Source organism: Ochotona princeps, chromosome 15 (assembly GCF_030435755.1).
Source record: "Ochotona princeps isolate mOchPri1 chromosome 15, mOchPri1.hap1, whole genome shotgun sequence".
Taxonomy (NCBI): Eukaryota; Metazoa; Chordata; class Mammalia; order Lagomorpha; family Ochotonidae; genus Ochotona; species Ochotona princeps.
Window position 1 is genome coordinate 16,656,807 of NC_080846.1, and position 24,967 is coordinate 16,681,773.

The window sequence follows — 24,967 nt, forward strand, 5'->3', positions numbered from 1 at the left end:
GCCATGGGGACAGGGTGGTGCTGGGGCGGGGGACGGTGCCACCTACTTACCCTCCTCTCAGCAGCCGCTCCCGCATGGTGGAGAAGTCCATGGGGTTCTTGATGATGCGCCGGTAGCCGCTCACCAGGCGGGGGTTCACAGGCTCCAGGAAGGGCCAGGCCGCATCATGGGACTCCATCTCCATCAGGATGATCCTAGCCCCAGGACATCAATGCTCAGCTCAGGGCCGACCACACTGACCACCCGTAGCCCTGCAGTTCACTCAACTCACTCGCAAAATGTGAGATCACTATGGTGGTTCCGCATGGAGAGTCGCCGCCGCTTGGATGGGGACAGCCCATGCTCCGAGGACCGAGGTGTGGCAGGGCTGTCCCGGCCCCGGGGTAGCACCCGGCGCCGGCGGCCCTCGCCCTCAAAGAAGTTCAGTGCATAACTGCTTTTCCGCTTCTGGCCTCGCTTTGGGAATCCAGGCCTCTGAGGGAATTCCTCTTCCACCTGCTGAGGACAGGAACAGATTAAGGTAGCAGCTGCTGGCTGAGAATGCTGGATGCCCTCTAGGACACTGGACTCCCTACCTGGCCATGGTCAAGGCTTCAACATACTCACACAGGGGCTGCTGTCCTGGCCTAGCAAGTTAAGCCCTTATCGGAGTGCCCGGCTCAAGTCCTGGCTGCTCCACTTCCAATCCAGCTCCCTGCTCATATGCCCAAGAAGCATGGTAAGATGGCTCAAAGTGCTTAAGTCCCTACCACCCACTTGGGAGACCCAAATGAAGCTTCTGGCTTCAGCATGGCCCAGCCCCAGCTGCTGCAGGCCATCTGGGGAGTGAACTAGTAGGTGAAAGATCTCTGTCACTCTTTCAAATAAATCAATCTTCAAAAAGAAAACTTCCACATAAGCATGTGAATTGACGCAGAAGGTGGTGACGTTGCCCCTTGTGTCCAAAACAAGGACTAGAAACTGGGTCTCCTGACTCCCGACTGGAGTTCCACCAAGAAGACTACAGGCAGGATATGGGTCACTTGCAGGATGGTACTAAATGGGATGACAAAGTCTAATAGCCAGCTACTCGAGACAACTGAAGGAGAAGCTGTCTCACCTGGGCCAGACAGACAGCACAGAACCAGTCTCCTTCTGGGACAGCTTCCATCTTGGGTCGATGGCAGTAAATGTGGCAGCCACGGTCACATCCATCACAAAGCAGAAGAAATTCATCATTGTCACCCTTCCGGCACACCAGACAGGTCTGGAGAGAGGTGGTGAGAAAGCAGAATGAGCTCTTGTCCTCTGTGTGCAGCCCCCACATCCCACGGGGGTTGCTTGCGCCCATCGCTCACCACTTTGTTGACAGACTTCTCCCAGGCAATGGACCGCTCCAACTGGGTTAGGCACAGGCACACCTGGGCTGCACTGCGGCACCGCTCCAGTGTCTGGCGCCACAACCGAATGCGAGGGGTGATCTCATAGGAGCTGCAAGAGGGAGCAGGTGACCTCTGGATAAGGAGCAGGGACCAGTGCGGGGAAGTCCGAGCATGAACAGGGCATGTGTGTCACTCACATCTCGGTAGTAGTGCCCGGAGGGGTACCATTGGGGGTACTGAGCAGAGCTTTCTCCAGCACCACCTCATGAGCTGGCCACAGGGGCTCCCGCAGGTACCGCCGTTCCACGTTTTGCTCCAGTGCGGCCAGGCGTGTCACGGCCAGATCCAGTGGGTTAGTGGCTGTACGCTGTGGCACCAGTCCCTCCCGGCCCCTTCCTCGCCAGGTGATATCTTCTTGCGCATCCAAGAGGTGCTCATAGTAGGCCAGGTCTTCCCGGATGGAGTCTGGGCTGGGGCATGTCCAGCCCTTGAGATAAGAAAGGAATAAAGCCCATTACAGAACAGAGCAAAAGAGAGGCCCAGGGGAACCACAGGCTGGCGGCTTCTCTGGCCAGCAGGAAGCCAGGATTCTGCAGATAGGAGCAGCGATGAGTGTCCTCCCTGGGGCCGGTCCCCACACAGTGCCCATCCCCGTGTACCCGAATCTGCAGGTCTGACAGGATAACCCGCTGCTCCAGCTCCTCCACCCACTGAAGCACAGCTAGGTCGGTCTCGTAGGTCTTCTCTTTGGGGCACCAGTTCATAAGCTCTTCCTGCAAGGCCGGGTGCTGACAAGGCTCAAAGATGGAGTCTAGGAAGGGAGCAGCAGAGGGAGGGGCCCATGAGGCCACTGTGTGTGGCTGATCCTGGGCTCTCGCGCGCAGGCAGTGGCCAGGGAGCTACTTGCCAGCAGAGGGCCTCAGGCAGACTTCCTGAAGGAAATCCCTGTGCTTGTGGAGGTGTTTGTGCAGCGCCTTCTCCCGGATGCCTCGAGGGTGCAGTGCCTTCAGTGTGGCATCTACCATGGCAGGGTCCCGGATCCACCACCAACCTGAGCGCATCTCTGTGGGCAGAGCACGTGGCAGTGACAGAAGGGGGAGGAAGCAAACCTGCTCCGCAAACCCCCTTTGGTCACCTCCAGTCCACTCACCAGAGGGCACTGGCTGGGCCGTCAGCTGGGTCAGGTAACGCTGCTCCATCTGCTTTAAGAACTTACTGGGAGGTCTCCCTCTCCGTTTCGGTTGTCCCGAATCTGTGAAACTCTGTGTCATTTCTGCAGGGTCTCCTGCTTGCCTCTTAGGGCCCACCCCAGGCAAAGGGGTTGAGGAGAACGTCACTGGAGAACAGAGACTGGCAGCAATGGGTCTGTTGCCCTATGAGCAGGTGAGACGTAGACATGAGGTTGTGTTCATATCTGTGGGTGCCCCCAACTTTAAGAAACAACCCCACAGTCAGGCAGTGGAGCCTGTGTCAGGTTAAAGTATCCAGGACAAATGCTGGGTACTCACTGGCTTGGAGCAGGCAAGCAGCTGAGGGGAGCAAGTGGGCTGGTCCTCAGAACCGGCAGGGGGTGGTGTTGGAGCAGCGTTGCAAGGCATGCGGGCTGAGAAGCTGAACCAGGGCGCTGGAGTCCCAGGCTCACAGCCAGCCTCTTCGGGCTCAGGCCCCTCAGCGGGCTGGGATGGAACTGGCTCAAGCTTTCCTGGACTGCTATCCGGCGTGAGGACTGAGCTACTCAACAGAGAGCCATGGCTTTGAGTTTGGCTCAGCCAAGACAGGAAGGCTGATTGGCTGAGGTCATGCTGGCTCTGACCCAGGGACACGGGGGAGCCTTCTGGCTCCAGGAATCCATTATGGAGTAGAGGACATGGCTGGGGCTGGGCAGGAGCCTGAAGCTGTGGACAGCACTGTGCCTGCGGCTGCACCTGGGGCTCTTCTACATCCTGACCCCTGGAAGGGGACTTGGGGCATCTGTGTTGCAGAGACCCAGATTTAGTTTTCCGTGGCCGGCCGCGGGCCCGGGCAGGAGATGTGGCAGGCGTGCTGCAGCCACTGGGCTCCCGCTTCACCGAGCAAAGGGTGGAACTGGATGCTGGATAGGCTGCCACCTCAAAGGAGTCCATTTCCTGTTTGATCACATCCTCAGGAACTATAAAGAGAAGTAAAAAAATTAACACACATACAGATATGTAATGGGAAAGACATCTGTGTAGAGACTAAGGGACACCCCCATGCCATACTAGCATGCCAGGCTTCAAGTTCCAGTTCCAGCTTCCTCCTGGCATGCTCTAAGTCTGCCCCCAACGTGTGAGATGCAAACCAAGTTCATGGCTCCTAGATCCTGCCCGGCTCAGTTCTGGCTGTTGCAGGCATTGGGAAGTGAACCAGCAGATGACAGCTATGTCTCTCTGCCTTACAGACAGGATTTTTAACATAGCATATACTTTTGTTTTCTCCTGGACTGAGAATAGCTTATACCAATGAACATAGTATCTGGAAAAGAAATACTTTTCTCCAAGGCCAGTAGAAACAGATTATAAGCCAGCATCTACTGAGAACCACCTATATGCTAAGTACTATTCTGAGAGCATTAACTCAACAAGATTTTTAACAGCCTCAGAGAAAACCTCTACTACCATTACCTCTACTTAACAAATGAACAAACATGCGAAAGAACTGGTAACCAGCCTTCTCCAGAGCCTTTCCTCTTCTGCAATGCCAGCATCCCAAGTGGGCACCAGTTTAAGACCCGGGTATTCCACTTCTGATGAAGCTCCCTGCCAGTGTGCCTTGGAAAGCAGCTGGAAATAGGCCAAGTGCTTGGGCCCGTGCACCTATGTGGGAGAGCCAGAAGAAGCTCCCGGCTTTGGATCAGCCCAGCTCCAGCCATTGCAGCCATTTGGGAAATGAACCAAGAGATGAAAGATCTAACTCTGCTTTTCAAATAAATAAAATAAGGCTTTTGAAAATTTTTTACTTATCTGAGAGAGGAATGAGATGGACAAACACATCCCCCATCTGCTGGTTAACTCCCTCAAATGCCAAATGGCTGCAGCTGGGACAGCCTAAAAGCCTGAAGCAGGACTCAGTGCGGGTCTCCCACATACTTGGCAGGAACCCAAATGCTTGAGCTGCCACCACTCCTCCCAGGATGAGTATCAGCAGGAAGCTGGAGCCAAAGCTGGGTATCAAACACAGGTGTGCTTTGCTGTAAGCCATGGAAGTCCTAACCAGCATCTCAACAGGTAGGCCAGACAGTTGCCAATAGCCCATGCTCCTAATCCTTATGGTGACTCTCCAAAAAGAAACCTAACACAAACTATTGGAACTTTGTTGTCAGATAGCACTCACAGTCCAGGTGCCCACAGACACACCCACCTAAGCTCTCTTCTTCAGTGCCTTCTACAAAGATGCCAGCCAGACACGGTAACACCCAGTAGCGGCGTCTATAGCGGTCCTGACCCAAGGAGACTGCCCGGAGCATCTGGGATGAATGCAGCAGCTTTTTGTGAAAGAAGAGCTGACGCTGGGTAGGCAGTGGAAGGAGACAAGTAAAAGCTCAATTCCAAGTGACAGTGGTCAATGCACTCAGTACACAGGAGAAACACTACCATCAGTAGCGCTTGCACCGTGTGGGCCCAGCCCACATTTCCATTCCCAGAAGCCCACAGTACCTTACTGAGCCTCTCTATTTGGCGCTCGAGCTCGGGGATGCTAGATGTTGTGGCATCAACCTGTAAAGAAACCAGTGGACACTTAGAAAAAGAATTCAAAGACAAAGAAACCATCTGTTATCCAACTCCCACTTTCCTTGATCCTGGATCAGTACCTCTCCATCCCTGCGACTCCTGCGACCATGGACAGCAGCTGCAGCTTCCTCCTCCTCCTCCTCCTCCAGGCCGCTTGTCTCTTCCATGATCCGGGAACTGCGTCTCCGCCCCAAGCTCTCCTCCAGACCTTCCAGCTCGACCTCAGACCGCCCAGTTCGCTTCGCCAGAGCAGTTTTCAGCCTTGAAACAGACAGGAACAAAGTTCAAGGGAAACTGGTAGGAAACACGGTAAAGCCACAAAATGCCATGTAGACCCTAAGCCATCCAAGCCCCACAGGGAGGTCCCAATCTCAGAGAAAGGGGGCGGTAGGCAGTGGGCTCTGCCAAATGTCCTGGCTGGGCTCCCCTCCCATCTCAGTGTCAGCCATACCTCCGCAGCCGACCTTCAACTATCCACTTGTTCTTCCTGTAGCTGGACATACTTTCCAGGGTCTTGTCGATCTCACTATGAAACAGGGAGTGGGACTGTAAGGTCGAAGTGCATCACAGAAGAGGGAGAGAGAGCCCTCAAGGGTGCACGGGCTGTGTCTGCACAGGGACAGGTGGTAAAGGATGGTCTTGGTTCCCCAGAGGGCACACTGGCAGCTTGGGGTCATGGCTGCACATGCGTACACACACACCCCACCCTAGGGTAGAGGGCCAGGCCCTCTACTTCCACTCTAGCCCCAGCCTCTCACTTGATGATGAGGGTGGAGCCATTGAGCTCATGCACCAGGAAGGCCAGCACGGCAGCCTTCTGATGAGGTGGCTGGGCCTGGAAGGGCTGCGTGCGCAGGCTGTCACAGAGGGCTGGCTCCACCCCGTAGGCCATGAGGAAGCAGCGTAGGATCTCCGACACGTTGTCTCTCGTCAGGGTGATCTCCGACACCTTCTCCCCCAGGATCTTGAGGGACTGTGGAGGAGAGCACATGGGGAATGAGGAGAGAAAGAGAACAACTTGGGGTGCTTGAACCAGGAAGAGGAAAAAAACTGCAGAAGACTCAGGGATCAAGATACAACCCAAGGAGGAAGAGCCACAGCTGCCATGATCAGAGGAAAAGAGGACTACTGAGAAGTACAAAAGAAAAGGTTTCACATAAAGGGACACAAACAAATTCAGGAAAAATAGGAAAGAGAAGGAAAGCAGAACCAAGCAGCTCCCTGTCTCTTCCTTTGGGGGGACTTCCGAGTGCTCTTGCAGAGGAAGCAAAATGACCACAGAGATGCAAGTTGTGGCCCTCCACCCACCCAAGCAATGACTCACCTGACAGTATGAGGGCAGGCCCGGGTCACAGAGCGCAGCCTTCAATAGTCGCACCAGCAGGTCCTGCACCTCGCCCAAGCTATCACCTTGACAGAGAAGGCCCTCCTGCAGGACGCCTAGGCTAGGCACATCTTTGGTAGGGTCGAAGCCCAGCACCTTGCCAAAACTGTGCAGAAACTCAACGACGGTCAGGCAGTCAGAGAATGCACTGCTAGGCAGCGTGAGACCAGGGATGCGGGAGAAGTCAGGCAGTGGCTGGAGAGACAGAGCAGAGACGTTTGGGTGCACATGCCAAGAGGTGTGAGGTTCCCAACAGCCCCTGTGATTCAGAGGTGATGACCTGCCCCCTCACCTGGTGGTCAGGCAGACACATGTCCTCAGTGGGCTTTCTCATCTCCTCCAGGATCGCCTGCTGCCGCTGCCGCTCCTCCAGGCGCCTGCGTGTGGCCGCACTCCTCTCAGCCTTGCCCACTGCCTTACCTCTGGCCGTCTCCTCTTTGTCTTTCGTTTTGACCTTCTCTTTCTTTTCCCGCTTGACTTTTTCCTTTAGTTTTTCCTGCTTTGTCTTTACTTTCTCTTTCTCAACCTATATTCCAAACGAGAAAAGAAAGCAGGGATGCAGTGGAGATCCCAAGCCTCAGCCTTTCCTGATCCCAGCCCCTCCCAACCTCCACGCAAGCCCAGAAATGTCCACCATAAATAAAGACTGGGCCACATAAATCAGTTCAGTGGCTTCAAAATCACATCAGGCAAATGTGTGCACGCACCGCCTTGGATTTCTTCTTGACTTCCTTCTGTTTTGAGCTTTTGGTCTCCTGTTTCCTCTTGTTTCTGGCCTGTAAACCACGAAGAAAGAAGTCATTTCTCCAACTCTGAAAGCCATCTCTGCTTGGACCAACATTCAAAACCGGACAAGGGCACCAGGAAGGACAGGGGCGGTGGAATGAGGGATGGGCGAGTGGCCATGGTCTCACCCTGAACAAGCCAAGCCTCTGAATTAAACCCAAGAAACATCAGAGCAATGAAAGTAAATGTGCTGTTCCATGGGGGAAATGGGAAAGAAGTGCAGACTGTAGGGGGAAGACCACTGCATCATCACTCTGATGGCCTCACCTGCCCCTGGCTGGGCTGACTCTCTCCCCGTTGCACTTTCTGCCTCACCTTCTTCTTGCTTTTACTCATCTTCGCTTTCTCTTCCTCATTCGGTGTTTCTGTGAAGGCAGAAAGAACAAGTGACCGAGTGAGACAGGCAGAGGCCTCCCTGACATCCAGGGCAGCACACACCTGTCACAAAGCTGGCCTCCCAAGCAGCACCCTGAGGATCTAGAGTTGTTTTTTTGATTAAAAAAAAAAAAGACATAATAAAACGTTTGGAGAAAAAATGTAGACAAGGCACCTGCTACGGAGGTGGCACAAAGAACTCAAATGGCATCTCCTGCCCAGAAGCAGCACCCCTGGCTCCAATCGGACTGCTTGGGAAGGGGTCCTGCTGGTGGAAAAGAAGCCACAATGGCAGAGTAGCCTTCTGGCCTGTCTCTCTCCCAGGCTACCCAACAAGGGCAACAACCCACTGCATGTGGTGGCAAAGGGAGTTGAGAAAGGAAGCAGAAAGCCAAACTACCGGCAGAATCCAGAGCTCCCTTGAGGCGGACCAATGCAGACACAGTACTGACGCTCAGCTCCCTGGTCTTTCTACCCACTAAACCAACTCCATCTCATCATTTTTGGAAAATCGAACACTGGACTGTAACTTTGCAAACAATGAAGCATTTCATCATGGAAGCTTCTGACACAACGTACATATTCTTGTTTCTGAAAAATACTGCCACACTACTATATGGCAACCCTCTGAGTCCGAACTACAGAACAGACAGATGGAGCACTTGAAGTATCCACTAAAATGTAAGACCTGTCCTAGTTCCTCCAGTCAGAACACAGCAGAGGGGAACTCTGAGAATTGTGACAAAATGCTCTCACACTATCCACACCACCTGCAGAATTTACTGAAAGCATCCAGCCACATCCCACCTCTCCTTTTCCTACTGTAATACTGCTGAGGATCTTCGGGATTCAGATGGGAATCGAGACTCTTCAGGAAGCAGGAACGATCAGGGTAGAAGGCACACTGAAATCAATTCTAAGGACAGGGTTGAAGGTGGGCCACAGTCACATGGGCACAACCCAGGCCTGGTACTGCACTCTGCCAGGGAAGCCCGGGATCAGGCAGTCAGCAACCCCAGGCGCCTCACTGAGGGAGCAGGATCCAGCAAGAAGGAGCTCCACTGTACCTTGGGCCTCTGGCTCCTTCAACGGGCGGTGATCTGCTTTAGTCAACAGCTCAGGGACTCTGACCTTGGGTGGCCGACCTCGGCCCCGCTTCACCTTGGGAACCTCCTTGCTCTTAGACTTCTCGGTGTTTCGAGGTCGACCCCGCTTGCCAGTAATTGCTTGAATCCTGGATGGGATCTCCTCTGCCGAGAGCTGGACCCACTGCAGGCCCTGAAGCGAAGAGGTAGATGGTCACATAGGAAGGAATTCACGTGGCGTGGGGCCACTATGCCCTCACAGGACTGCAGCTTGTACACTCAGGAACAAAAAACATTTAACCCTTGAATCTGCACCTCTGGTGTGTCTCGCTCTTCAAAGAAATCTCCAACAGGCATGCGGGGACTGAAGCTGAAGTGCTCACGGCGGACACTGGGTACCACGTTACGGCTCAGGTACTGTAAGGAAGCAAAGTAACGTTAATGAACTCACAGCCAACTTCTGCCTGTGGTCAGCAATGCCATAGGCAGAACATGCCCTGTGGCAGACAATGCCAGGCAGCCGTTACAAAAGCCACATTACCTTGATCACTTCAGGAAACTGCTTCATCCGCTTTCCGCAGGGACCGTAATACCAGGTCTCCCCCTGCCACCGCTGGCTGCCTTTTTTGATGCGCACCTCTCTCCGCCACCTGCCAGAAAAGCATATGGGCCCTGCTGCCAGGTCACACCCCTACCCATTCCCCAAGCCCCCGAGAGCACGCCCACCAAGCACCTGCCTCCCTAGAACTGCGGGCAAAGGCCAAGGAGACTACCAGGGGCCCAGCACAATGGCTTACTTGCAGAGGCCAGCACACACCACGCTGCCTAGCTCCAGAGGAGACCCACCCACCTTCCTCACCAAGGCAGTGGGACAGGCAGCCAAAAGCCAGCCCTGACGCTACTGAGGGCCATCACTGGCTCTCCACTATACAGCTGCGACCTGAGGGAGGACAGGCCAAGGACAGAGGCAGGGAGGCAGGTATAGCAGTCACTTCCACGTTATTCCAAACAGCAAGATCATTCTCTTTTCTTTCTCTTAAAACTTTAAGCAGTGCTCAGTGACCACAAGTAGCCAAGAGGAGCAGGGAGAATCCAGGAAAGCCACGGCTCCTGCAGGCCCTCGGGTCAGCTGTCTTATTCCTCTGTGAAGGAGCTTCCCGCCCAACTTCAAAGCATTAAAGACAATCAGCAAGAAAATAGCCACTTCCCAGTCATCATCAGCCTTTCTCACAAGCCGGCTAGCTTGGAAATGAGAGCCTGAAGCATAGCTGAGTCCGCATGAGATGAAGACCAGGCAAGAAGTAGGAAACTCAGGACCTCTCAGCCAAGAAAAGCCCATTAAGGTGTGCAGCCCACGAGAGCATTTACCCGTGCTGAAGGGGCAGACGAACTTCCTCTGGGGTGGCAACGCGTCTTCTGAGAACATCACCTTGGGGGGGAAAACAGGGGTTTCCCCAGGTTAAGAGTTGGAACCAATTCCTGCACCAGGCCAGGGAGGGGATGGGGAAGCTAGCATCCGTGCCCCGCTTAAGAGGCACAGCAGTCAGCCGGACACTCACCATTCCCGGCAGCAGGGACTCCCTCCCCAGCGCGCTTGGCCAGGACAGCAGGGGCTTCAGCAAAGCTGCTGACCTCCGGAGTGGCCGAGACTGCTGGGAGAGCTGCTGCTGGGGAAGGCACAGGGGAGCCAGTGGGGGATGTCACTGGGCCGGACAAGGCGACCTCTGAGGAGACTGCAGGCAAGCCAGCACCAGGGGCTGGAGAGGCTGCAGGAGACACGGCCAAGGAGAGGGCTGCCGGGGAGGCAGGCGGGTGCAGCTGGAGCGTGGACGGTGGCCTGGGGGCTGCCTCCACCAGCGGCGGTGAGAAGGCTGAGGCCTGGGAGGCCAGCTCATCTTGCTCGGCATCACTGCCATTATTCAGGTCAAAGCTGTTCTCTAGAATCCAAATGAAAAGCAGGGGAAAGGAAAAACGGTGTCACAAAAACAAGACAATCTCCTCAGTCAGACCAGGACAAGGCTGTACCAAGTTACTTCAGGAGTTTTCCCCTAAGGTTAGAAAGAAAAATACGCTTCTGGCTTCCCTCCCCCACCACTCTTAAAGGACACAGCTGCTGCCAAGACTGTCACTGTATAAAGAATCATCTTCTGTCCGGAGCCTCTAGCCTCTTTTCCTTGTAAAATCCAAGTCACACAAGTTCCTCTGAGGGATGGCACTGCCTGGCTAAGGATTCTTCTCTTTAGTCCCTGCAAACTCAGCTGCCATCCTGAGCCCTGGGCTGCTGGCACCAGGTGGGGCTTGGAGATTTCCTGTCCTTCAGCCCTCCCTTTTTCTTGTCCTATCTCTGTTACTGACCTTGGAGGACAGACTCCCCTAGGACAGGTGGAGAGGCGGGGCTTGCAAAGATGGAGGCTGATGTCTGACTGTCGTCGGCCAGGAGACTGAAGGCAGCAGCATTGTTGAGGGAGGGGCACTCGAGGGCCGAGATCACAGGACTGTCCTCCAGAGGCAGCTTGTCCTCTGCACTCATCAGCTCTGCGTCATCAATACCATAAAGCCCTCCACTCACTGGCTCTGTTCAGGAGGAGTGGGAAAATCAGAACATAGAACAGAGAAACATTTCAGAAAAAAAAAATTAATATTGGTTTAAAAATATTAAATTCTAGCTTTAATTCTAGGGAAAATGTAGTCTGCTTCCCAAAAAAATAGCTGCAAGGAGCAAGTATTGTGCTACAGTGGCTCCCTGCTTGTGGCCTGGGAAACTGGCAGAGGACAGTCCAAAGCCTTGGGACCCTGCACCCATGTGGGAGACCCAGAGTAGGCTTCTGGTTTCTGGCTTCAGATCGGCTCAGTTCTTGCCACTGCAGTCATTTGAGGAGTGAACCAGCAAATAGAAGATCTGTCTCTCTGTAAATCTGCCTTTTCAGTTAAAAAAAAAAAAAGTAATGAGAAATGTAGGAACCTTATGTTTTAGGGAAGAACACAAATGGAAAGGCAAGAGCCGAATGGCTACCCACACCACACAACACTTGCAAAATCGCAGCATTTATTGTTGTTATATCAGGACTCTATGATACATACTGCAGTGGGGTAGAAGGTTATAGCTAAGATCAAGTATAGTGAAGTGGGAAATGTTTTCTTTCTAGTTAGTTAAACCCAGAGTCCATCTGATGTGGTAGCAGGTCCCTCTCCAGTGAGTTACTACAGCCCAGAACTCTTGGCCAAATGGAACACTGGGAAAGAACCTGGGAAGCGAACCAAGCAGCTCAGAGTGCAGCTGGCCAGGCGGCCTGAGGCATGTCATCCATGTAAAGTATCACCTGCAGGTCCTGGCACCCCTATTCCAGAGTCCTTGCCCCAATTTCCTAGTGCTACCACCTGCTGCAGGGACATGGGAAGGGGACCAGCCCACCTGTCGCCAGTGAGTCAAAGGGCTCCAGAGAGTCTTCACTGAGGATGGGAGTGTCTTCCAGCTGCTCAGGAAGATGTGAAGGGTCACCCAGACAGCTCACTGTGGGGTCAGGGACCAAGACCGAGACCTCTGGGTGCAATGACTCCACAGAAGGGACAGAACCATTGTAGCCGCACATCTTCAGTTCTAGGGCATTTCAGCAGAGGGAACAAGTTAAGACTCCGTGCTTTTCACCAATCTATTCAGTTACTACAGGCACACAGTCTTTGCTTAGCAGCGTGTTCTTTCACTCAACATTTATTGTTGCCAGAATGCCAACTCTGGTGGAACCCACATCAAGACACCCTACCAATCAGCAGAGCCGTGCTGGTAACATCAATACTATGGCTATGGCAGGCAGCAAAAGGGGAGAAGAGAGAGGAGCCTCTAACAAGAACCCCAATACATTCTCAGAAACCATCTCTGTGGAGGGAGAACAGAACACACCCTGTGATTTTGCAGGGTGGTGAACCTTGTACAGGCAATCAACTGCAAGCAAAACTTTGTTTTGAAGGAAAAGACTGACGACGAAGTCGTCACATACACCAACACTAACAACAGCAAGGAAAACTGAGCAGACGGGCAATGCAGAAATGGCCCGCTCCACCCCTCCTCTGCATGCCCACCCCCACTAGCGCTTAGCCCAAATCAGCAGCCAATCTGACCTCGCCATAGCCAGTCACAATGGCCTCCAAGCCCACTGCTAAAGCCCCAGATCCTCTTTATATTCTGGAAGCAGCCCTTCCTGATGAGGGTGGCTGTCAAGGCTGTTTCAGGCTCGCCCACCTGCCCTCTCCAGGCCAGCAGCTCTGCATGAGCTTGAAATAATTTGCACTCCCACTCGCGAGCTGGTGCTGCTGCCACAAAAACACCAGCCACTTGGCTCTGCTAAACACCAACATGCAAATCAGCCTCCACTGTAGAGAGCTGGAAAGACAAGTTTTCCTCACCTCAAAAAGCCACTGTAACCCCAAGCCCAATCTCCCCTCTCGCCCTCCCAGCTCCGGGACCCAGTTATACCTGGCTGCTCTTCCTCCAGCTCCAGGCTGCCTACCAGGCCAGTGCCATTCTCTGCCACCACGGCAGTCAGCTCCTTTTCTGTCGCCTCATCAGCATGGATGCCACTACCCACCTCTTGGGAGGGTGCGAACGTCTGGATACTAGAGCCCAACATAGGAGAAGTCTGGGGGGAGGTGAAAAAACTAGGGGGCCCATTGGGCATCACCTCAAAATTCTGGTCAGGAAAGGAATCATATAGTTCCTGTGAGTCAAAGTTAAGCCCCATGGGACTCTGGGTACCGTTGGCCCAGAACTCTTGGTTCCCAGCCCGAAGATTAGTGTTGTGGCTCGGGGACGAAGGCTGTCGGCTGCTCCCAAGAATGCCGTTGAGTGGGTACTGTGCCCCCGAGAACTGGGAGAGAAGGGGTGGGTCCTTGAGGTTGCTGCCAGGGTTGGCAGAGGGGTACTGTGAGTAGTTCCAGAGACAGTCGTAGGCCACGTTGGGGTGATGGAGGTGTGAGGTGCTGGAGGAGTGGGGAGCAGAGTTTAAAATCCCTGAAGTAGTAGTGTGAGATACAGTAGATAAGCCATTAACATTCACATCCCCATTCAAACCTGGCAGAGAAGGAAAGAGAAGGGTCAGTTACACATACAAATGTAAGAAATGCTAACAAAAGAACCCAAAGTGGGTCCGGCGCCAATAGTGCAGTGGTTAAAGTCCTCGCCTTGAACGCGCCAGGATCCCATACGGGTGCCGGTTCTAATCCCGGTAGCTCCACTTCCCATCCAGCTCCCTGCTTGTGGCCTGGGAAACCAGTCGAGGACAGCCCAAAGCTTTGGGATCCTGCACCCACGTGGGAGACCTGGAAGAGGTTCCTGGTTCCCGACTTTGGATCGGTGCAGCACTGGCCGTTGCACCTTACTTGGGGAGTGAATCATCAGACGGAAGATCTTCCTCTCTGTCTCTCCTCCTCTCTGTACATCTGACTTTGTAATAAAAGTAAGTCTTAAAAAAATAAAAAAAGAATGGCCCAAAGCTTTGGGACCCTGCACCCGCTTGGGAGACCAAGAAAAAACCTCCTGGCTCCTGGCTTCGGATTGGCTCAGCTCCAGCCCTTGTGGCTGTTTGGGAAGTGAATCATCAGGCAGAAGATCTTCCTGTCTGTCTCTCCTCCTCTGTATATCTTTCTAATAATAATAATAATAAAATGCATTAACAAAAGAACCCAAAGTAACAGCACTAGCTAGGGAAAAAGGAAAGGTGAGGGGGCAGGGGTCCCTCGTTATATTTAACTTAGAACTCTAGGAAACCCAAACCCAGATGCTCCTGTAGGTATGCTCAGCCAGCTGCTGCTGGGCAGGCGGCCGGGGAGCCTTCCTGCTGCCATGGGAGCCCTGGCAGCAAGCTGCTGCTGCAGCTACAAGCTTCTTCTCATTAAATGAAGCTGTCTGCTGACTTCCTATAGTGACTTGAGTTTTCCCCACCCACTCACATTCCCTAGGGAATGTCTTCCTCGGAGGGGCATGAGTGCATTCTGTGCGCACATGCGTGCACACACCCCTTTTCCCAGTGCCTGTCTGGCCCTACTGTGGCACCAGCAGGGACAGCCTCCATCTCACTGACACATGCAGATCCTGCACTTTGTGCTGGACTAAGAATAGAATCTGCAGTCACCTCAGTGACAAGGTTCCAGCTCAGAAGGCAGGCCCTGGAGGGCAATAGGCAGGGGTAACAATTGGGGATGGCAGTGAGTTCAGACCAATGCCAATGGCAACCTCTGAATTGACAGGCAAATCAGCAGACTCAAAAATCTCGGGCAGGGGAAGAGCCCCAACTAAAAAAAAAAAAAAAAAAAAAAAGCTTCTTCCAAGCCCACCAGAAGAAGCCCAAGGTTCAACCTGCAGCTTCTTGCCATCCAGAAGCAAGAAAGCAAGGGAGCTTCTCTCTGCTTCCCAATGTAAGGCCCTAACACCCAAGAGATGACAAAGGTTCTTGACGGAGCTGTGGGCAGAGCAATTCACAGGCCAGATCCCGGCAGCAACACTGCTATCTGAGGTGACATATCACGGCCTGGGGAACCAGGTAAGCACCTGATCCTCTAAGGACAGAAGGTAGAACAGACCCTTCTAGCAACAACCACCATTTTTCTGCACAAACCCAAAACACCTGTCACCCTTCACCGACTTGCCATCCCATGGCACTGCTATTCTAGCCTCTTCCCCAGCCTCTGGGACCGGCTTCTCAGGGGCTGGGCCTGTCTCTCTAGGCCACAGCTCCCACCTGACTCAGAGGAGCAGTCACCTCGTCCCTCTCAGGCAGTAGCCAGGGAACAGAGCTGACAGAAGAACAGAGGGAAAAACCAGTTTTCCTTTTTCCTTTTTAAAATTCCTTCCAGGGCCCGTCAGCATGGCCTAGCGGCTAAAGTCCTCGCCTTGAAAGCCCCGGGATCCCAAATGGGCGCCGGTTCTAATCCCGGCAGCTCCACTTCCCATCCAGCTCCCTGCTTGTGGCCTGGGAAAACAGTCAAGGACGGCCCAATGCATTGGGACCCTGCACCTGTGTGGGAGACCCAGAAGAGGTTCCTGGTCCCGGCATCAGATTGGCGCGCACCAGCCCGTTGCGGCTCACTTGGGGAGTGAAACATCGAATGGAAGATCTTCCTCTCTGTCTCTCCTCCTCTCTGTACATCCGGCTTTCCAATAACAATAAAAAAATCTTAAAAAAAAAAAAAATTCCTTCCAACTTTCAGACTAAAAAGTGTTGATTCCCTAAGCTCCTAGAAGCTTTCTAGAAGCATGATTTCTCTCCAGCAGCTGGAGTTCTGTGGATTTAACTGCTCCCTCCCACCTGGCAGGAAAGAGTTGTGGAGTAGACGGGCCAAGATGGCACCAAGTCTCCTCCCATCAACCTGCTCTGAAAGGGAATAAGACCCACTCCCTCCCAGGCCTTGCCACGATCCTCACACTTACTTTTCCCTTGCTGGGGGAAGTTCATGGGAGACCCGTTAGTGTAGAGGCCCTCTCCTGAAGGAGAGGGTTTCAGTCCTGAGGCAGCAGGTGCAGGAGGAAGGCCAGTGAAGTTAAAATGGTCATTTGCCTCCATTTCTGCAGGAGGGGAGAGAAGGCGGGGGGTAGAAAATACTGACGGTTACACAAAGTTATGCACAAAGTTATATCAGCTGGAAATCCTCACCCCATCCACTTACCCTTTCCTTGAGGCAAAGTGGAAGGTAGAAAAATGAAGAAATACACCCCTAACCTGGACTATAAGCGTATAGAAGCAGTCTTTTGAAGTGAGCTTTGTTGGGGCAGGCATATACAATATCATTCGGTGCACTCACAGGCCATGGCACAGGCCTGGGTCTCAGTCTCAGGTCCGCCCCCACAACTTCTGCTTCTGCCACCCTTGCAGGCGGCAGGGAATGGCTCAAATGCTTGAGTCCCTGCCACCCACGTGGGAGATGCATGCAGATTGAGTCCTGGCTTCAACCTGGCCCAGTCCCAACTGCTGGAGGAACTGGGGGATCCTCTCTTGACACCTTTCAAACAAGCATTTTTAAAATATTAATGCTAGCTTCATAGAGACAAGAAAGGAGTTAGTGAGAAATAAGATGCAAGCCCAAGTCTTCCTCCCCCCAGTCCCAACTTCTAGATTCCCAGCCCAGGTTATTTCTTCAGGTTAGATCTGCCCTGTGGGCCCGGAGGCGTGGTCTAGTGGCTAAAGTCCTTGCCTTGAACGCACCAGGATCCCATATGGGCACCGGTTCTAATTCTGGCAGCTCCACTTCCCATCCAGCTCCCTGCCTGTGACCTGGGAAAGCAGTCGAGGACGGCCCAAAGCCTTGGGATCCTGCACCCGTGTTGGAGACCTGGAGGGTTCCTGGTTCCTGGCTTCATATCGGCACAACACCGGCCGTTTGTGGTCACTTGGGGAGTGAACTATCAGACGGAAGATCTTCCTGTCTCTCCTCCTCTGTGTCTGACTTTGTAACAAAAATAAATACATCTTTTAAGAAAAAAATAGATCCGCCCTGTATTTTAACGTTTAACATTCTTTGTTCCTGTGTTTGAATTCTCCAAGCTAGGCCAGAGTCCCACTCTCAGGGTCCACAGAATGTTCCCAAAGCCATCTTTCTCTTTCTGACAGGAAGCCATGGAGATAGGGGTGTTAACAGGATATTCACCCTGCTAAATTTTGTTACTATATTTGAGCTAAACAAAGTTTCTATAATGTCCTATCCATAGCTATAGATGGTTGAAGACAACACATTTAATACATGTGTAAAGGGATCCGAAAAGGAGAACACATTTTGGAACAAGTAATAATAATGGCAAAACTCTATACAGTGATATCCAGTGATTCATGAGAAATACCTTGAGCTTCAAGAATAAAGTCAGAAAAATGTCAACAGTGAAAAACTTAAGATGGGGGAGGGGACTTGATGTGGTGCAGCCTTTAAGCAACTGCCTACAAAACAACACAGGCACCAGCATGCCTTTTGGGTATCAGCTTCTCAGCTCAGCTCCCTGCTAACAATCTGAGAAAACAGCAGACAACAGTCCAAGTGCTTGGACCCCTATACCAACACAAGAAAGATGGAAGACACTCCTAGCTCCCATCTGATGCCCCAGCCACTGAGGACCTTCAGGGAGTGAATCAGCAGAACTGTCTCTCTCTCTCTCACAAATAAAATCTTAAGGGGCCTGGCATGGTGGCCTAGCGGCTAAGGTCTTCGCCTTGAATGTGCTGGGATCCCATATGGGTGCCGGTTCTAATCCTGGCAGCCCCACTTCCCATCCAGCTCCCTGCTTGTGGCCTGGGAAAGCAGTGGAGAATGGCCCAAAGCTTTGGGACCCTGCACCCACGTGGGAGACCTAGAAGTTGTTCCTGGCTCCTGGCTCCAGATCGGCACAGCACCGGCCGTTGCAGCCAGTTGGGGAGTGAATCATCGGACGGAAGATCTTCCTCTCTGTCTCTCCTCCTCTCTGTATATCTGACTTTGTAATAAAAATAAATCAATCTTAAAAAAAAAAAATCTTAAGAAAGAGGGTCCAGCACGGTAGCCTAGCAGCTAAAGTCCTCACCTTGCACGCGCCGGGATCCCATTTGGGCACCAGTTCATATCCCAACTACTCTACTTTCCACCTAGCTCCCTTCCTGTGGCCTGGGAAAGCAGTCGAGAATGGCCCAAAGCCTTGGGACCCTGCACCTGCATGGGAGACCCAGAAGCTCCTGGCTCCTGACTTTGGATCCGATCAGCTCTGGCCATTGTGGCCACTTGGGGAGTCAACCAGCAGACGGAAGATCTTTCTCTCATTATCTCCTTCTCTGTATATCTGCCTTTCCGATGAAAACAATAAAGAAAGAAAGAAAGAGAGAGAGAGAGAGAGAGAGAGAGAAAGGAAGGAAGGAAGGAAGGAAGGAAGGAAGGAAGGAAGGTAGGTAGGTAGGAAGGAAGGTGTCTGAGACTGCACTGCGCCACAGTGGGGAATCATCTGTGGCACCAGCATCCCATGAGCCATCAGTTCCTTCCCCAGCTATTTCACTTCCACTGCAGCTCCCTGCAAATGTGCCTGGGGAAGCAGGAGATGCCCCAAGTCCTGGGGGCCTGCACACATGTGGGAGATACAAAACAAGTTCTTGGCCTCAGACTGGCCCAGCCTCGACTACTACTGGCATTTGGGGAATTAACCAGTGGGTGAAAGATGTGTGTATGCCTGCAACTCTGCCTTTCAAATAAATTTTTTTACAAAGGCATGTTCATATAAATGCTGCTTACTGCAGTAAGAAACCATCAGGCAAACATGAGAATGTAACACACGTTAAGATTTACTTGTTTTTACTGGGAAGGCAGATTTACAGAAAGAAGTGACAGAAAAAGAACCTCAATCTGCTGGTCAATCTTCAAATGGCTGCAATGGCCAAAGTTGAACCAATCTGAAGCCAGGAGCCTCTTCCAGGTCTCCCATGTGGGTGCAGGATTCCAAAGCTTTAGGTTGTCCTCTGCTACTTTCCCAGGGCATAAGCTGGGAGCTGGATGGGAAGTGGAGTAGCTGGGACACAAAGCAGTGCCCACAGGGGATGCCACCACTTGCAGATGGAGAATTACCCTGTTGAGCCATGGCACCTTCCCCAAAATGCAACAATTCTAAGCATGAATTTCAGATGCTATATAGTAAAGGGCATGTTAGCCAGTGCATGCTATGTAGTACATGGCACATCTGCTGCTGATTTTGCTGGCTAAATACTGCAACTGTCTCTACTCTAATCAACTTTAAGTGAAATCCAAGAAATAAGTCATTTGTGTTTTCATTGATAAAAGGGGGGAAATTGAGGACTGACTTATCTCCCATATAGGATTTCCCCATGCTCATTCTAAGCTAAGTAGCAGATCTCAACTTGATGTGCACTGATGAAACACTGGCTCTCTAGAGGGCAAAGACTTCAGCATTCTCAAAAGGACTTCTCTATTCCAGTTGAGGACCACTCTTCAGCAGGAAGGAGGTCTGAAACGTAGGAATCTTAAGACTAATAGATTAGCACCTGATGCAGGAGCGTAGTGAATAAAGACCTCGCCTTGCATGCACCGGGATCCCATATGGACGCAGGTTCGTATCCCGGCTGCTACACTTACCATCCAGTTCCCTGCCTGTGGCCTGTGAAAGCAGTAGAGGGTAGCCCAAAGCCTTGGGACCCTGCACCCATGTAGGAGATCCAGAAGAAGCTCCTGGCTTCGGATTAGCTCAACTCAGTTCCAGCCGTTGCACCACTTGGGAGTGAACCAGTAGATGGAACGTCTTTCTGTCTCTCCTCTCTCTGTAAACCTGACTTTCTAAAACAAACAAATAAATCTTTTCTTTTTTAAAAGATGAATAGATTAAAAATCCTTCAAAAATTAAAACACAAAGATTCCAAGATGCATATTGCAGAGCAAATGGAGACTTAAATGTTTACTTGACAAATTCTGGAAACACAACTGCAGACCCAATCCATCTGATTCTCACCCTCTCCTCTTGCACAGTTCTCAGCACAGCCAGACCTCCAGACCTCCCCGAGGGCTGAGGGATAACACGCCCCATCCCTCCTGCACACACAGACTACATGCTCTTCCATCTTCTATCTGGTTCCAGGAAGAAATCCGAGACCTTCTTGTCCTCTCAGCTGCCAAAAGGAAAGCACAATGTCCACCTGTTTCATAGATTACACACAGTGACAACACATGAATGGCTCACAGGAAGGCACAGTAAAAGAAACGGGGTGCTCCCTGGTGCCGGAGGTCTGCTTCCCCACCCACCTCTTGTGCAGGGTCACCAAGCCATCACTCCAGCTTCCTAGCAGCTTCCTAGACACATAAAGTCCTCTGGGCTAAGCAGTGAGAGTAACACAATGCAATAGGTGCTACTATTTCCAAGCTGCTTAACTTTGGATAAGTTCCTTAAAACTTGTTGTGCCTGTTTCATTTATAAAAATTGTAATATCCTATCAAGGTTTGAGAGACTAAACTAAACAAAAATCATGGTAAGATATAGTGTCTGTCACCCAGCAGGCACTTAATAAACATTAGATACAGTTACTAAATAAAAATGATTTCAAAAATATGATTAAAATCCAAAAGGTCCAAGCAGTAGCTAATGTTGGAACACAGCAGGTAAAGTTGCTATTTGCAATGCCATACCAGACCACAGTTCAAGTCCCCACTGCTCCACCTGAGATGCAGCTCCAGGTAATCACCTGGGAACACAGAAGATGTCCCACTTGTCTGGGCCCTGGTGCTGGCCTACCTCAGCCCTGGCCACTGCAGCCATCTGAGAAGGATGTGAGAGCATGCTCTCACTCACTTGCTCTAACTTTGCTTTTAAAATAAATAAAATAACTAAATAAATATTAGAGTATCACTGGGATATTAAAAAAAAAATGAAAATAGTTCTTGGCAGCAATAAACCTGAACTTCAGACTTACTTCATTGTAAGTTTTCTACCCAAGATGCTCCTCACAAAGAAACTTTATGCTAGGGCCCGGCACAGTAGCCTCGTGGTCAAAGTCCTTGCCTTGCACGGACTGGGATCCCATATAGGTGCTCTGGTGGCCCCGCTTCCCCATCCAGCTCCTGGTTATGGTCTCAGAAATTAGTTGAGGATGGCCCAAAGCCTCGGGACCCTGCACCCACATAGGAGGCGCGGGAGAAGCTTCTGGCTCCTGGTTTCAGATCGGCTCAGTTCCAGTCATTGCAGGCATTTGCGGGGTGAATCATCAGGCGGAAAAATCTTCCTGTCTGTCCTCCTCTCTGTACTTCTGTCTTTGCAATAAAAATAAATAAATCTTTAAAAAACAAAAAAAAGAAAGAAAGAAAAGAAAGAAACCTGATGATAAACTACCCTCCAATCCAGAGCTGGTAAGAAAAGCAAAGCCAAGGAGGATACCTCCCTTTGAACTAACAAGATTGTCACCAAATAAAAAGTGCCAGTGCCCAACCCTGGAAGAGCAGACAGGAAGTACAATCAGAAGAGAACTCAGCCCAGTCCCAGTGATATCTAAATGGATTTCTCAGGCATCACTATGCTTCACTTGTAAGAGTGAGGGACATTGCTCCTCAAGCTTAAAGCAGTAAAGCTTCGCCAAATGGCCCAATGGACTGTTTTTCTCTCAGTTGCAGACACAGAGCTTCCACTCAGTGGGCCTGTAACATATAAAAGGCTGAAAATACAAAACAGTCAAATACTACACGTCACAGGCACTCTTCCTGATCAATGCTAACCCTCTGGCCTCTGAAAGACACATTAACACCTCTAGCCGCACACCTAGTTAGTCCCTGCCATTCTTTCCTTCATTCTCATGTAGTACACCAAACTCCAGCAAATGGCAGGAGGAGGAGGAAACAGGTTTAAGTAACAAGGCTAATTCTACTTAGTGATAAAGGAATCCTGCCACTACTTTCAGTTTATAACTGTGAAAGCTAAAGGTATTTAACACTGTACAACTCTGGACTATCCACTTTTTTTTTTTTAAGATTTATTTATTTGTATTGGGAAGACAGATATACAGAGAGAAGAGACAGAGGGAATATCTTCCGTCTGATAGTTCACTTCCCAAGCAGCCACAATGGCCGGTGCTGAGCCAATCTGAAGCCAGGAACCTCCTCCAGGTCTCCCACGTGGGTGCAGGGTCCCAAAGCTTTGGGCCATACTCAACTGCTTTCCCAGGCCACAGGCAGGGAGCTGGATGGGAAGCAGGGCCACCGGGATTAGAACCGGCACCCATATGGGATCCTGGTGCGTTCAAGGCAAGGACCTTAACCGCTCCGCTACCACGCTGGGCCCTGGACTATCCACTCTTAACAAAAAGGTTTTTGATCACCAGCAATTTTGCTCCCTAGAGGACATCAGCAGGTAGCAAGCAGAAGCTGGGGATGTTCCTAAGCCCCCACAACAAGGAACTGTTGGGCCCCAGAGAGCAACACGGTCAAAGTTGAGAAATCATGCTCACACAGCAACCATCCGCTCCACACCCAAGGGGAACTTCCAAGTTTTCACTGCTTCTAGTTCCTGGCAACTCAAGTAAGGATCTTTTCACCTTCCCATCCAAAAACCCCTTCTCCCTGGTTAAGACATCATTAACAAAGCGTGTTCCAGAACCCAAACCACAAAATTGGCTTTTCCAGGCAGGATAGCCCCTCTCCCCGCCTTTTTAGATCTATATAAAAGATTTACTAATTTTAATTGGAAAGTCAGATTTACAGAAGATGATACAGAGAGAAAGATCTTCCATCCACTGGTTCATTCCCCAAGTGGCTGCATCCGCCAGAGCTGAGCTGATCTTAAGTCAGGAGATTTTTCCGGCTGTCCCACATGGGTGCAGGGTCCCAACGCTCTGTTTGGGCCAGCCTCTACTGCTTTCACAGGCCACAAGCAGGGTGCAAGGTGAGGACTTTAGCCACTTACGCTACTACACCAGGCCAGTTATATTACTTTCATTTCAAAGACAAATTTATAGAGAGAAGAGACAAATCTTGCATCCCCTAGTTCACTCCTCAAATCACAATAGCCAGAGGTGAACTGAGTCCAAGCTAGAAGGCAGGAGCCTCTTCAGGTCTCTCATGTAGGTATAGGGTCCCAAGGTCTTGGCAATCCTCGACTGCTTTCCAAGGGCACAAACAGGGAGCTGGAGCAGGAGTGGGAGTAGCCACAACATGAACTGGCACCCAAATGTGATGCTGCTGTCACAGCGTGGAGGATTAGCCTGTTGAACCACAGCACAGCACTGACCCCACAACAGCTCTTTCTGGCAGCTTGTCTTGGAACCCTGACTCAGACCAAGGACAGCCTGTACTGCTGGGGCTCATTCTCTTTCAGACACACTTTCCTTCCTGCCTCCCTACTTAGAACTCTACATGAGGCAGAGCTACATCAGGAAAACTGCCAGGTCCAGGCTGCTCGGAAGAATTCAAAGGTAACTGCTGTCAGTTCTATTTCTTCTATATAATGCAGATTCTATAGCATCAGTTGGATATTAATTTCCACCCTTGTATTTCTAGTACCTAACACTCAGTGCATAAAGTATCCAAAGGAAATAATCGGTGACACCACAAACTGAACAAACGTAGAGCAGTAAAACTCTCTTCAGTTTACTGATATAAAGGTTGTGGGCTTTGTTTCTATTTTCAAAGATCCCAAAACTCAAGCCTCATTCTTCATAAATAAGAAAAATTCCTAGGACTTGGCACAATGGCTCAACTGCCTAATCCTCCCTCTGCCAGAAGCCCATGTCGGTGCTGGTTCGTGTCCTGGCTGCTCTACTTCCCAGGCAGCTCCCTGGCTGTGGCCTGGGAAAGCAATCAAGGATGGCCCAATGCCTTGAGACCTTGCACCCGCGTGGAAGACTCAGAGAAGCTCTGGGCTCCTGGCTTCGGATCAGCGTAGCTCCAACCATTGTAGCCACTTGGGGAGTGAATCCACAGATGGAAGATCCGGTCTCTCCTCCTTTCTGTATATCTGACTTTCCAATTAAAAAGAAAGAAAGAAAGAAATCTTAAAAAAAAAAAAAAAAAGGCCTGGCGGTGTAACCTAGTGACTAAAGTCCTCACCTTGATTGCTCCAGGATCCCATATGGGTGCTAGTTCTAATCCCGGCAGCCCTTCTTCCCATCCAGCTACCTGCTTGTCGCCTGGGAAAGCAGTTGAGGATGGCCCAAAGCCTTGGGACCCTGCAGCCACGTAGGAGACCTGGAAGAGACTCCTGACTCCTGGCTTCAGATCAACGCAGCTCCAGCCACTGCAGCCATTTGGGGAGTGAATCATCGGATGGAAGATCTTTTTCTTTGTCTCTCCTCCACTCTGTATTTCTGACTTTGCAATATAAATAAATAAATATTGAAAAATAAAAAAAGCAGTTCTTCTGATTCACTAGACAAAGCTGTTCATGAGACATATAAGAACATTAATATTTTAAGAAACATATTAGGAAGATTATTTACCTAAGGAAATTCCCAAGTTTTATTTATATATATATATATATATATATATATATATATATATATATATATATATATCTCAACCTATAGACACAAAAATTGGCATTGCCTTATTAAATACATGTCACACAAGGTCAAACATCAAACCAGTACTAACTTCTACACTGTTTTCAGTGTAGGTTTTGTGGCACAGTAAGTCCCTCTGACATCAGCATTTCATAAAGGTGCCAATTTTGTGTTCTGGCAACACCTCTTCTAATCTAGTTCCTTACTAAGGACCTGAGAAAGCAGCAGACCACCCAAGTTTTGA

General features: G+C 51.0%; 1 protein-coding gene across 5 annotated transcripts in view; it reads right to left on the reverse strand.

Annotated features, from left to right (window-relative positions):
* The window catches only part of BAZ2A (bromodomain adjacent to zinc finger domain 2A), a 36,888-nt gene that overhangs the window by 2,485 nt on the left and 9,436 nt on the right, over positions 1-24,967 (reverse strand). For 3 of the 5 annotated variants that reach the window (XM_058673849.1, XM_058673850.1, XM_058673851.1), the window contains 27 exons: positions 16,161-16,295; positions 13,212-13,805; positions 12,153-12,338; positions 11,096-11,314; positions 10,300-10,677; positions 10,109-10,169; positions 9,282-9,390; positions 9,056-9,157; positions 8,723-8,933; positions 7,548-7,645; positions 7,202-7,270; positions 6,787-7,020; positions 6,435-6,689; positions 5,869-6,083; positions 5,562-5,636; positions 5,191-5,371; positions 5,036-5,116; positions 4,740-4,887; positions 2,870-3,510; positions 2,512-2,734; positions 2,269-2,424; positions 2,021-2,172; positions 1,559-1,848; positions 1,338-1,470; positions 1,100-1,246; positions 272-498; positions 51-194 (listed from right to left, as the gene is read on the reverse strand). In XM_058673849.1, coding sequence (XP_058529832.1) covers positions 51-194; positions 272-498; positions 1,100-1,246; positions 1,338-1,470; positions 1,559-1,848; positions 2,021-2,172; positions 2,269-2,424; positions 2,512-2,734; positions 2,870-3,510; positions 4,740-4,887; positions 5,036-5,116; positions 5,191-5,371; positions 5,562-5,636; positions 5,869-6,083; positions 6,435-6,689; positions 6,787-7,020; positions 7,202-7,270; positions 7,548-7,645; positions 8,723-8,933; positions 9,056-9,157; positions 9,282-9,390; positions 10,109-10,169; positions 10,300-10,677; positions 11,096-11,314; positions 12,153-12,338; positions 13,212-13,805; positions 16,161-16,293 — 5,462 coding nt within the window. In that variant the 5' untranslated portion in view covers positions 16,294-16,295. The remainder of the gene's footprint in view (positions 1-50; positions 195-271; positions 499-1,099; positions 1,247-1,337; positions 1,471-1,558; positions 1,849-2,020; positions 2,173-2,268; positions 2,425-2,511; positions 2,735-2,869; positions 3,511-4,739; positions 4,888-5,035; positions 5,117-5,190; positions 5,372-5,561; positions 5,637-5,868; positions 6,084-6,434; positions 6,690-6,786; positions 7,021-7,201; positions 7,271-7,547; positions 7,646-8,722; positions 8,934-9,055; positions 9,158-9,281; positions 9,391-10,108; positions 10,170-10,299; positions 10,678-11,095; positions 11,315-12,152; positions 12,339-13,211; positions 13,806-16,160; positions 16,296-24,967) is intronic. The other 2 variants (XM_058673852.1, XM_058673853.1) reach the window with 2 other exon arrangements.